Here is a 14,556-nt window from a genome sequence, read left to right on the forward strand (position 1 = left end):
AATAACTAAAGTATTTACAAAGACATCCACTACAATCAGATCAATTAATTAAACTAAAATACCATGCTATTGAAATTAAAATTTTTTTAACAAATTTTGTAAATTATCCCATACAATAAAATAAGATGTTTTTCTATTTAAATAAACCAAAACGAGGTCCTTGTCGGCAGAAACAGATCACACCAAAATCTCCATGAGGAGATTTTGGTGTGAGCTGTTTCTGCCGACAAGGACCTCATTTTGGTTTATTTGGTTGGTTTTTTTTTTCTTCTTTTTTACTGGTTTATGTTTTTCTATTTGTTCTAGTCCTAATTGTGTTTATTTCCATATGGCACACTATATTCATAACATTTTTAAATTCATTGAACGAAGGAGGTGTATCTGAAATCCAATTTCTAGTTATTATTTTCCTAGCCACTGCTAGAATAGACCATAACAAGGGAAGCTTAACCTTTTTAACACTTTGAGGTACAGGTGTGTTGAATAATATAAGAGATTTAGAAATAATGAAATTGTCTGTAAAAAGAGCCTGCAAAAACTCATTAATTGACTTCCAGTATTCTTTCAATTTTATACAGTCATAAAACATATGAGCCCAGTCAGCATTAATTTCTACATTACATCTCTTACATAGATTATCTTTATTATTTATTTTATTCATCATCAAAGGTGTATAAAAAGATCTATGTAAAAATTTCCATGTATAAAGTCTCCAGACAATGGAAGACACGTAGTTCTATAAGCAGATTCCAATATATATTGTTTATCTTGTTGATTTGGTGGGTACCCATTAATAGAAGTGAAATAATTCCAGTATGAATCTACACTGTAAAAAGTTTCTTGTCTGATAACTTTATGTATGTATGAAAGTTTACCTTTATCAGAAACTTTGTTGTAAATTTAATATCAAGTAATCAATCAGTGTTGGAATAGATTCTTTAACAGTTATAGACATTAAATCTATTTTATTAATGAGATGTTGTCTAAAGGTCTGAACCTCTAACCAGCAAGTTTCTCTTAGATCAAATTCTTGTTTTAAGAAATCTAGATTTTTAACTTTATTATCAGATATCAACTGATACCAGTACTTTAGATCATTATCTATAGCTAAATGAGTTCCTTCAGATGTAGATGACAAAAGCATACCCTGAGTATACATTATAGGAAATACAGTAAAATTCCATTCCCTATACTTAGGGTGCATGAATATAAAGTTACGATAACTAATAATAATATTTAATGGGTAACAAACCATATGTTTAGGTGTAATAGGTGAAGTACAAAATTCCTTTAGTAACCATAACATGGAGTTATTTACAATCATATTTTTTATGTGTTAAGGAGATTTTCATGAAGTGTATACTAATTAGCTCCCAATAATCTTTTCATTTTGTGACATATGACTGACCTATTAATAAAGTAATAACTTTTACAATAGAAGAGATAGTATATAAATTAAAGTCTGGAAAAGAAATACCCCCTTGAGACCAGCTATTAGTATGTTTCTTTAATGCAACCCTAGGTCTATTAGGTGCCCATAAGAAATTTAACATAAGTGTGTTCAGTTTCTTGATAATTATTTTTGTAGGTGGAAGTATTATTGATTGTATTAAGTATAAAATCTTGGGGAATATTATCATTTTAATAATTGTAAGTCTCTCCTCCATAGTAAAAACATATTATTCCAGGTATTAAAAAGATTTTGTATATTAAGAAAACAGGTATTATAATTATTATATATAATAGATTTAATATCTTTAGATGGTATTATACCTAAATAAGTTATCTGACCTGAATTGGGTACATATTTAGTAAAATCACTAATGAGAATATTTTTTCGTGTATATATAGGTAGTATTTTAGTTTTTTCTTCATTGAATATTAAACCAGAAATACTTTTAAAATTCATCATGTTATCAAATAGACACTGTATAGAAGAATTAGATCCTGCTGATGTAATTAGAACATCATCTGCAAAAAGTTGAATTTTGGATGTTGTATTTTCATCTATTTCAAAACCCTCTATGTCAGTACTGTTTCTGATCAAATTAGCCCAAGGCTCCATTACTAAAGTGAATAATAGTGGAGAAAGTGGACATCCTTGTTTTGTACCTTTAAGAATGGGTATTTTTGTGAAACATATGTTCCTACCTTAATATAAGCCAACGTTCCTTTGTATAAATGTTCAATTAGATTTACAAATGCATCCGAGAAGTTTGTGCACTTCATTAAGGTAAACAGATAGTCCCAACTTACTGAATCAAATGCTGAACTTATATCAAGACTAATAAGTGTTAAATCTTTCTTTTCCTATTTGCAAAATCTATTAATGTTAAAGTTCTTCTTATATTATCAAAAGTATTTCTATTTACAATGAAGCCTGTCTGATCTATATCTATAATGCCGGAATGATTGTCTTCAATCTATCAGCAAAGATATTCATAAACATTTTATAATCAACATTAAGTAATGAGATGGGCGATATGAAGAACATCTAGTTGGATCTTTATTAGGTTTTAAAATTGGCGAAATAAATGTATATTGCCAAGATGGGGGTTATTAACTCAGTTTGGGCCAAAATAAAACCTTATGTATTAATGAATATGTATTTTTAGAAAGGATTTTATATATCTCTGGTATAATACCATCATTACCCGGTGCTTTGTTTGATTTAAGCTTATTTATTTGTGTAATAACTTCTGTATATGAAATACCCTTGTCCAATAGTTTAATCTGTTGTTTATTAAGCTTTTATTCATATTTGTGGTTATAAACTCCTTTATTTTATCTTTAGGTTCCATGTTAATATTATTATGGTTAATTTTGTGAAAGTGATTTCTAAATTCATCTAGTATTTCTGGTATACTAGAAACATTCTTCTTTTCCTTAGAGAAAAGATTTCTTTGATATGGTTTTGTTTATTCAACCTTTTGTTTTATTTTTAAGTCTATGTAAGTATTTGGGGCTTATTGAATAAGACAAAAACTTGTATTTCTCTAAAGTTATTTTAACTTTATGAGTTAAAATTTCTTTGTATTTCTCATTTAGTTTGTTTATTTCTTCAATAACTTTCTTGTCCATAATATTTTCTTTATTATTATGTTTATAAGAGTCTAATTTACTTTGAATATCTAACAATTCCTTATCCCAAGATTTCCTTTTATTATTATACCATCTGATACTTTGTCCATATAGATATGATTTTAAGGCATCCCAAACATAAACAATGGAGACTTCAGGAGTGTTATTTATGTCTAAAAATGTTTTACTTCTGAAAGTATATATTCTTTATAGTCTTTTAGTTGAGTTAAGTATGCTGGTATCCTTTTGATCTGAACATTATGAGTATTTTTTATCATGAATTCAAAAACAATTGAATTATGATCAGATATAGGACATGAAATGATTTTGGAATTAGTTAAATCTGTTACCATCTGGTTAGAAATAAAGACCCTATCTATTTTTGAATAAGTTTTGTATCTGTTAGAAAAAAAGGTGTATGGTAATGATTTTGAATCTATCTGATTATTAATATCATTCAAATGATAAGAATTAGCAAAATCATTTAAATGTTTTGCATTAGATGTAATTCTTCTCTTTCCTATAGTGGTAGTATCACTTTCATGTAGTATACAATTAAAGTCACCAGCTAAAATAATATCTCCTATAGAGAATGATATGATCTTATCAAGATGATGTTTCACTGTATTAATACCAATTCCAGGTATCCAATATACATTAATTAAAGTGTAAGTCTTCCCATTAATTTGTATTGTAACCATACAAAACATTCCTTTGTCATCCTGATAAGACTTAATGGTTTTAGGAATGGGCATACTTTTATTCCATAAAATAGCCACTCCTCTTTTTTCTGAGTGTGCTCTGAACTAACCAATACTGTATATTTGTTTGTGGCTAGTTTATCAATATCTTTTTCAAGAGATGGGTTTCTTGTAGGAAGACTAAGTTGGCCTTATGTAAATTAATATATCTTATTAGGCTTGCCCTTTTACATGGATTATTCAATCCATTAATGTTTAAAGAAATTCCTTTTAAAGATGTCATTTGGCATTTTTAAAACTTAAGAATCTTATGATCAAAATAACAAATAACAAGATAAGTAATGTTACATCTCCTCCTTTAGGTGTACCTTTAAATATAGCTGTATTTATTGAATCTCTTATGGGATTTCGTATAGGATTCAATTTTGTTTGTAGTGACAATGAATGTACAAAATATATTGTGGATGTCAAAACTATATACAAATAACAATGAACAAGTGAAAATAATGTAAGGATTAAACCTTGCATCCAGCCTGGAGTTGTAAACTCCAACTTAGAGTAGTATTTACCACTCAAGTTAACCCCCTACCCTAAGCAGCAGTACGTCAGCTACCACCTTATCAATTTAATACTAGTTATATTTAACTGAAGTTAACAGTTTTCAATTCAATTATCTAGTAGCAAGACAAGACTACACATTTGGTAAAACAGCATCATATAAACTAAAATAAACCTTTTTTTTTTTTTTTTTTTTTTTTAAAACTGTTCATACTACTATATACATCCATGTAATATAAAACACTTGTATTCAAATATCATTCAAATAATCTTGATGTTAGAAATCAAGAGGAGAGAAAAATAAGTTCTAACATTCGTTTAAATCAAAAACTTTGGCTAATATGATTCAGACATTACATATATTAGGATGCATCTATTTTCTGTCATGTAAATACAGTTAACAGCTTCCAAAAAACCTTGAATTGCTTGTATATGAGCATTTACTCAAACTCATTATTGCCAATAGAATAAAATATTGTATTCATAGAAATTGTTATAAATCATACTTCATAGTTAAGCAGATTCTCAGAAACATTTATATACATATCTACATACACACACACACACACACACACATATATATATATATATACATACATACACACATACACACCCATATACACATATACACATATATATATATATATATATATATATATATATATACACATGCATACACACACACACACACACACACACACACACACACACACACACACACACACACATACATACACACACACATACATATATATATATCTGATCTCACTGAGTTGTATCTTTACTGAGCACCATCTTACATTGCTGTCCCTTCAATAAATCTGTCTGCTTTATACAAAATAATGCACAGCAAACACATTTTAGTAACCAGATTTTACAAACATGCTATACTACTGCTTTAACATATATCACATGACAATTTCTTCCAGTATAGAGTTATAAAATTATTTATGCTTGTCAATCAGATGAATTAAATGAGTTATAGTAATGTATATGTTTGGGACATAGGTTTTTAACACATATTATTAATCTGCTATTCCTGTATCTGTGATGTGTCAGTGTGATATCTAGCTCAAAGGTAAGACCAGCTGCTTTCAGCTTCTCTGTGAGAATTCTGAGAATTGAAGCTTTTGAAGTAGCTCATGGACACTGTGCATGAGACAGCCCACATCCCAGATTGTCTCTCTTAACATTTTGGCAGGAAACTTATTAAAAACTAGTGACAAACATTAATTTAGCAGTGTAAATGCATTTAAACATGACAAAACCTTCACAATGCATTCTACAGGTTATTACAGACTCTATGTAAGTGAAATCAAGCCCAAAATTATTAATAAGTAACAAAACTCAACATTTTTGTCCCAACTCAACTCCTATGCGAATCTTATTATTTACTGTGTCTATATGATCAAAAGTATTTCTATATATTAATAAAGAAAAGAAAAAGAGAGTAGAAAGTAAAAGGGTGTAAGGCAGAAATAAAAAAATGTAAGAGAAAGCTATAAGAAGTATATACAATAGAATATTACTGTTTATATTAATAGAGTTAAAAGTAAAACATATTATTTACTATTATTTAGTTCTAATTATTATTAGTTAAAGCATGACAGATTATTTACAAACAAGCATAAGCAGTGTAATCAAGAAAGTATAATTAGGAATAGCATTTGAAGAACATATAAACTTTTAAAGGAAAAAAAAATGTATCAAATTACTGACCTTATTTTTCCTCTTCAGAAAGAGAAACAAGTTAAATCACAGCTTGCCATTAAATCTCCAGATATTTTGACTAGTTATGAAACAAAACATTTCTTTGCACACAGAGAATAACTTTGATTAAATCTTTTCAAAATATTTGTTGCTTCTTGGAAATGCAGGAACTATATTTAAAAAGATTAATAATAAAATAAAATGATGAGAGAGAAAAAAAAACATAGTACAAATCATTTGTTTTTAGTCTCTTCTTCTTCTCTGAAGTCTTCCACGAAGTTTCAGTTGCCAGTCTCTTTAACGAAGGACTAGCCCATTCCATTTCTTCTATTTTTCCAAAATCTTATTTTTTGATAAACAGTAAAGCAGAGTCTAAGTCATCGAAAATTTTAGGACCATCAGGAAGGAAGATTTTAAGCTTGGCAGGAAACAGAAGGTATGTTTTAAACTGTGCTTTTAAGCTCCCTTATTAGTGGCAGAAAAACTTTTCTTTTAGCTAATACCATGGAAGAATAGTCATTGTCAAAACGCACAGTTGTTTCATTAATCTTAACAGGAGCTTTAGCCCAAGCAGATTTAAGAACCATCTCTTTATCAAAAGATGATAGAAATCTAACTATAACTGATCTAGGATAGTTTTTGTTAGAGTTAGTATTAGCTATAGATCTATGTCCTCTTTCGATACCAAAAGAGAATGCTTCTGGTAAATCTAAAGTTTTAGGGAGCCATGTTGTTAAAAAAGAAGTAATATTGTTACCTTCAATATTTTCTGGCAGTCCAAAAATCCTAATGTTATTGTGCCTAGATCTGTTTTCCAGGTCATCCAGCTTTGTTTGTAAATGTGTATTTTGTTTCAGCAGAAACTCAATGTTGATTTCCTCTTCTTGTATTCTATTTTCCATGTCATTCACAGCTTCTTCTATGCCTGTCATCTGGATCTTCTGTTGTTGCAGGTCCATATGTAACAAGTCTATTTGTTTTGTAGTTTTTTCTATGAAAGTGTCTATTTTAGTATCCATTTTATCCATCTTAGCAGTAAGTTGCTGGACTATAATTATCAGAGACTGAAGTTCTTTCTTGATGCTGGAGTCTTGAGAATTTGTCTTACTGGAACTCATTTCAGACTGATAAACTGACAGGAAAATTTCCAAAGTAATTTCTGACAGGAATATTATTAAGATTTCCTTTCTTTTTTAGATATAGTTCAAGAACTATATAAAACAAACATATTTAGAAAGAAAATTACTTCAAAAATTATTTTTTTAAGTAATTAATTCCTGTCAATGTAATGAAATTGGTGGAGCTGAAGAAATCTGCTGCTATCCTGTGTTCATCCTTGGCCACACCCCTGACATACATTTTTCTAAAACATTATTGTTAAGTATTCATGTACAGCATTAAGCAAAAAGAACAAAAGCTTTCACGTAAATACTACAACTACTACAGTCAGTACATGGACTATAGTATGCAGTTAAAATAAATTATACAGGTCCCTTGACAAAATAAGGGAGAGTACGAATAGCTACTAGTAACAGTAAACGTCCTATCTAAATGAATGAAAGCTATTCCTACTACAACGTTGACAGTATAGGCAACAGCAAAAGCTTTACAAAAATATTTTCTGTTTTTAAAAATGGCCAAAAAAATGAACAAATGTGTAAGACTAAAGTGTCACAGTGTAGGTAACAGTCAAAGGGCAAGCATACATTCAATTCTCACAGCATAAAGCAAATAAACAATACTGCAATAAAATGATGTATACTACAGGGGGAAGGGCATACTTTCAATTTTACAATAACTGTGTAAACAGTACCGTGAAAAGGACTCAAAGGTGCAAACTGGTAATACCAAAAATACATTTTAATGCTTCAAGTAATGTAATTAGCAGGCTTCAGTTTAATGCTAGGTTTGTAAACTGGACTGAGTGTACATTACAGCCATGTATATACAAATGCAAAACCAATCTGTACAATCAAGTGTATTCTGTACAGTATATAGTAAATGGTTTATCTATGTAAATAGAATAACAAGTCAAAGCTTGACATTTGTGACGTATGTGTGTTTTTTTTTTTTTTTTTCCAAAAAAGAAGACTGCAATGCCTTTGCAATAAAATCCTCAAGCATTGTCAATAAATTACTGTATAGGACATCACTGTATAAAGTCATATTCAGCAACTGCAAAATACAGCTCATAACTGGTAATGCTTGTTATCACTGTGTTGACAATATCAAACTATGATAACTTGCTATATCAAAAGAAAACTAAAGGTTTTCTTTCCCAATGTGTTTCTAGTTAATAGCAATATAACTTGACTAAAAAGTACATACTAATGTAGACAGTTTTGCATTTAAAATAAAACAGAGGGAATTTATACTGTGATAGATATGTTTAAAAATGTATAAATGCATGTGCACATCTATTTGCTAGTTAGATGCATATACACATCTGTTGCTATAATATATGTAAAATAATACAGTTAAATACATGTATTTCTAGCATACATATATTCTGGTACAGCTTGAGACAAGCTGAATGTTCAGTGTCTGGAACATGCTTCAAGGACTATAGATAAAAATGTAGCTTCGAGACGAGGCGCACAGCATTCAACACAGGCATCTGCATTTCATTTGCATCATTCTGAACATCAAAACAGAGGGAATTACAATATTTGACGAATAAAACTTAGGAAAATGCTACACAAACTAGAACACAAGACAATTTCAGTTGTAAAAAGCATACAGCATGTACCTTTGGGAGGATAACATTTAACACAGATATAACAGCATGGTTAGCTAAACAAGGTCAGGCATACATACTGACATAAACATTTCAATAAACAGCTCTGTCTGTATTAGATGCTGTCCATTACCTCCTGAAAATGTAACCGTTCTGACAAGGGAAGACATCATGCAAAAATGTGTGTAGACAATAACACAAAAATAAGAATAAACTCAACAGGGGAAAAAGGGGTATGATTTCTACCAATACTCTATTTAGCTGTATAAACAACACAGTAATAAAAAAAAGGACCATGGGTTAAAAATCATTTTGGGTAACAGGCCAGTACTTCATACAGATCAAATGGTAAAAATACTATCCACTTGTACGATGATAGGACAACAATAACAAAAAAAAAATAATATTGCACTTCAATTTACATTTCCAGGTTTTAAAGATACCTAATGCAGATTTAAAAGAACTTGGTATGAAAACTAGTAGGACAAAATATCTCACAGATTGTACATTTAAAAGCACAACAGAATCCTATTTAGTAAGTCATTGCAAATATCTTTGATAGACAGATTGCAATTTAGTACTAATGTATCTAAATTTGTAAATTGAATAAAATGTTGTGTAAATGGGCAATATCACCTTCAAATTTCAAAATGCTTGTTAAAGTGGCTCCACAGTTTGTATGTGTGGTTTCAAATAACCCAGTGTTAATAGTAAAAGACAAAAACAGAATCTGACACTGCCCATAATTGGTGGGACATATTCACAGGATGGTCATCATCTGGGACTAAATTGCTAAATGAGTTAATACATCCTGTGTTGATAGTTTTAGGGGTCATAATAATAATGACAGTTTAAAATTGTTTTATATGCTGCAGGTTTATGAAGAGTTGCAATAACTCAACAAGTCACTATCGTAAGCATAAAAAAATGGTAAATACTGTAAATAGCAATGCTGATGAAACAAATAACTGAAGTTTAGTCCATTCCTCAAAAAAGTACAATAAGGGGGAACTGAAAGAATAATAGTATTCTGTTTTATTTAGTATATTCACTGTCTTTTCAAAACTGTTGCTAGCATGATTATTAGCTTGAATAACAAGTTGCAAGAATGAAATGAAATATAAAGGGTTAATTTAGAAATAGTATAAAATGCTGAACGCGTGTGCTGGCAGAAAGAGCTTAATTAGATTTTGGCATCCATGCAGAAAAAGGAGTGCGTTATTGAGAAACAAACTTTGTAAAAATAGCTATGGCCAGACGACATCAACAAGGTAAGGAGGAACATCAGTAAGATAATGTTGGAACACAGAGTTTTCAGAAGTCTTTCCATGGATCATCAAACTACAAAGAACCAAGGACAAGGGAACAAAGAAAAACTGTTATACAAAGAGCTGTTATACATCAGACTTTGGGGAAAAAAACACATCAGACTCTGTAAATATGAGTGTGTATAAACAAGCTTTGGGAATTTGCTATAGAGAGATGACCGCATCTGTACTGCATGCTTGTAGATCCAAAAGAAAAATGTAACAGTAAAGTCATACTAACTGAAGCAGTTTGTCTCAGTGTATTTATTGTACTTGGTACAATACAGTGTTAAAGTAGTTGGTCATACTAAGAGTTAATATACTGTGGCATGCTTGCATGCAAATGCAAGTAACAGCAAGAAACCAACAGAAGACGCGTGTATAATTATTCGGTTAGCACACCTCCTCCCTTTGTAGTTCTAATGATTTAAATGTATGTAGGGATAGTGGTGATCATAACCGGTTTATTATGTGTTCAAGACATGGCTATCAAGAAATTTACCTCGACTGGAGCAAAACAACTGATTAAAAGTTCTTAACAAAATGTTAAGCACCATTCATACATCAGAAAGATACATAATGAAGTTGCCTTTTTCTGAAATTTGTAGAGTAATTGTGATGACGCATGCACTATACATATATATAATAGGTTAGCTGTTATGTAAAGAGCAAATTTCTTGCTCAGAGCAGCTGCAGACAGCTCAAGCTGATGTTGGAATAAGTTGCCATGACATCAGTGTCAGAGTTCTATTGCTGATATTTTGCTGGGAAGGTAAAAGTACTCAAAAGTATTGTATAAGCAATGAAATACTTTTTTGAAGATCTGCTGTTGAGTGCTTTATTCAGCTTTATCTTTTCTTTATGTTGTTTTCCTGTAACAGCCAAGTAACATATTGTCTGTTTTGCAATTCTAGATGTCAGATGTGTCAGAGATGGGCTTGTTCAGAAGACCAGTCTCTATGGATTCCGTCAGTACTACAGAGGAGAAAAAACTATTAGATGCAGAATACGTAGGAAGAGGCTGTTTGATCAGCAGAGCTACAAGAACCATAAAGTTTCAAAGGACAATCTGAGTCAAAAAAGTCAGAATTGCCATACATCATTCCCAAGGAAAGCACTTTCTCATGCAGGTGTCCACAGGAAGAGTGATTCCCATGGATTTAATTTCAGTACATGTTACTACTTGGGAAAAACTGTTTTTAGGTGTACTTACTGTGAGAAGCGTTTTTCAGAACTATGGTTTCTTAAACAGCATCACCTCTGTAAACATGCAGAAACACTGACAAAAGAAGACAGAGCATCTCTGGAAGCAGAAGCTTTTAAGCATACTAATGCTGATAAAAGTTCATCAGATAGTTATGCTGCAGTGCCTTCCGAAAGAAGTCACACGGAAGAGAAATATTTTCAGTGTCCGGATTATAGGGAGAGTTTTGGAGGTAATTCAGCTGTTAATGAGCACCAGCAAAGTCATGCAGTAAAAACAGAACCCTATAAATGTAGTGTTTGTGGAAAGGCTTATACAACTAAAGCAGGTGTAGAATATCATCAAAGAATCCACACCGGCGAGAGACCTTTTAAATGTCTTCAGTGTGGAAGGGCTTTTCGTGGGAAATCTACATGTGATAAGCACCAGAGGCTTCACAAACTAGGGAGACTTTTTCAATGTGCAACCTGTGATAAATGTTTCAGAAAGAACTCCACCCTTATTGTGCATCAGAAAATTCATATAAAAAAAGAACCAGTAGAATGTACTGCAAAAAGGAAGTTATTCTCAAATAGAACACATTTACTTGCATCTCTGTGCAGTCAGTTGAATATAAAGCCTTTAAAATGTACTGTCTGTGGTAAAAGATTTGTAAGAAAGTCTAGTTTTATTAAACACAAAAAACTTCATAAAAAGGCGCCATCTGCCCTGACATTAAAGTCATTCAAGTGTACTGATTGCAGTAAGGAATTTAAGAGTAAAGGAGGCCTTGCTTATCACAAAATGAGTCATACAGGCGAGAAACCTTTCACATGTGCTAAATGTGGAAAAGGTTTTACAACCAAGTATTCATTTGATTACCACCACATGACCCACACAGGTGAGAAGCCCTTTGAATGTAATGTTTGCGGAAAGCATTTTAGATCTAAACGAAGTTTTGCTAAACATGTAATGAAAGCTTGCTGTGATCAGAGTAAGGATGTTCAGACTCAAGGATGTCTTCCTGAACACACAGTGAGTCATACAGTAGAAAGACCTTTCACGTGTTCTAATTGTGGAAAGGGTTTTAAAACCAAATGTGCACTTGATTATCACCAGACGATCCACACAGGTGTGAAGCCCTTTAAATGTAGTGATTGTGGAAAGTGTTTTAGATCTAGACAAGGTCATAAAAGTCACAGATTAATGATTTGCACTGATCGTATTAAGGATTTTAAGACTGAAGTAGGGCATGCTGATCACAAAATTAATTGTACAAGACAGAAACGTTTCATATGTCCCAAGTGCGGAAAGGGTTTTACAACCAAGTATTCATTTGATTACCACCAAATGATCCACACAGGTGAGAAGCCCTTTGAATGTAATGCTTGCGGAAAGCATTTTAGATATAAACAAAGTTATTCCAAACATGTAATGAAGGCTTGCTGTAATCAGACCAAGGATGCTCAGGCTGAAGGACATCTTCCTGATCACAAAATGAATCCTACAGCAGAAAGACCTTTCAAATGCCATAATTGTGGAAAGGGTTTTAAAACCAAATTTGCACTTGGCTATCACCAGACAGTCCACACAGGTGTGAAGCCCTTTCAATGCAGTGATTGTGGAAAGTGTTTTAGATCTAAACAAGGCCACAACAGACACAGATTGATGATATGCACTGGTCGTAAAGCTTTTAAGACTGAAGTAGGTCTTGATGAGCCCAAAATAAATCATGCAGTTGAGAAACCTTTCACATGTCCTAAATGTGGAAAGAGTTTTACAACCAAATATGCATTTAATTATCACCAAATGATCCACACAGGTGAGAAGCCCTTTGAATGTAGTGATTGTGGAAGGTTTTTCCGCTCTAAATATTATTTCAAAAACCACAAAAAGAAGCATGTGAATATTAAGCCTAAGTACATAGAGCAGGATATAAGCTTAACTGTTAACTTGGATCTTGGAAGTCATATGCACTAAACTGAAAGGCTAGATGTTATGAAGCAAAAATTCACATTGGTTTAAGAGTGTTTGATGCCTTAAGACTAATGGAATGGCTGTCCACAGCTAAATAAGGTATCAGTTTTAGTGAGTCTTTGTAATCTGCAGGAGTAAAGTGTGTTGGAGAGCTTGATTTTGTTGACAAGTTCTTCCACAAACTTCAAAGACCAGTGTAGTAGTGATCTTAAAGTATGTCCCAATTTTAGACATATATCCTCGTGATATAAGAAGTAACAACAGTTCATGAACACGTTGAGATTCAGTACTGGAGAAAATATAAGTATAAATTAGTGGAAATACTTCAGGCAATTGAAGGAGAGCATATTACCAAAGCTTCTTTACAAGGGAAAAGACCTTTTGAATGCCCCAATTACAAATGGAATTTTAGAAATAAACAAATTATTGTCGGACACTTTCAGGCAATAAGATTTGTGTGTCAAAATCTGGGTCAGCATTTTAGGTAGGAACACACAAACATACTTACACTTATGCATGCACGCAAACATGTGTGCATGCATGCACACACACATGCAAGCAGAATCAACACGGGAACATTTTGTTAGTGTGTCAGAAATCTAACTGGTGAAAATGGACATAGCCGTTATTAAACCAGACTTACATCCATGTAGCTGTTTAAAGTGCACACCTATCCTTGTACCAAAGGTTATGAATCCTTGTGAAGTACAAGCAGAGGCTGTACTGTGGATGTCGTCTGTTGAGAAGCATACTGTCTGCAAACAGACAAGACTATTGTATTAAGGAAAAACAACTGGCCAGTAAATCCACCAGTAATTTATTAAAATAATAAAAACTTGTAACTCGGCTCTAACGTCTCGGCTCACCACACAAGCCTTCAAGGAGTAAAAACACATCAGAAAACCTTGCCTCATATATTATGTTCAATTAAACAATTAATTAAATAGTTAAATCAGATATTTCCAATTTAACTCTTCATTAAGTCCATATGGATGCAGAGTATTAAATTTCAAAATATAAAGAGATTCCTTTATCAAAAGTCGTTTTTTTTAAAAGACATTCATCAAATACTGGCACTTTAACTATTGTATTACACTGATGTCCTAATTTCCATATATGACTTGACAAGAGTGGATCATCCTTTATTACTGCGTCATTACAAAACATAAAACATATTAATGTGGATATTGAGAGCAAGAGAGACATGCAGTAATAAAGTAACAGTGATGACTTTGTAGAGTTTTACAAAACTGGCAAACCTATTGTAACCAAAAATGCACTTTTAAAGTTTGGAATGAATTC

The 14,556-nt window shown here is 31.8% G+C and overlaps 1 protein-coding gene across 1 annotated transcript in view; it reads left to right on the top strand.

Annotated features, from left to right (window-relative positions):
- LOC122809251 (oocyte zinc finger protein XlCOF6-like) overlaps positions 1 to 14,200 on the top strand; it is a 551,808-nt gene extending 537,608 nt beyond the window's left edge. Inside the window, exon 4 of the mRNA XM_044080578.1 lies at positions 11,009 to 14,200. Coding sequence (XP_043936513.1) covers positions 11,009 to 13,257 — 2,249 coding nt within the window. The 3' untranslated portion in view covers positions 13,258 to 14,200. The remainder of the gene's footprint in view (positions 1 to 11,008) is intronic.
- The last annotated feature ends 356 nt before the right edge of the window (positions 14,201 to 14,556 follow it).

This window comes from Protopterus annectens, chromosome 8.part0 (genome assembly GCF_019279795.1).
Source record: "Protopterus annectens isolate FY-2018-M chromosome 8.part0, PAN1.0, whole genome shotgun sequence".
NCBI lineage: Eukaryota > Metazoa > Chordata > Ceratodontiformes > Protopteridae > Protopterus > Protopterus annectens.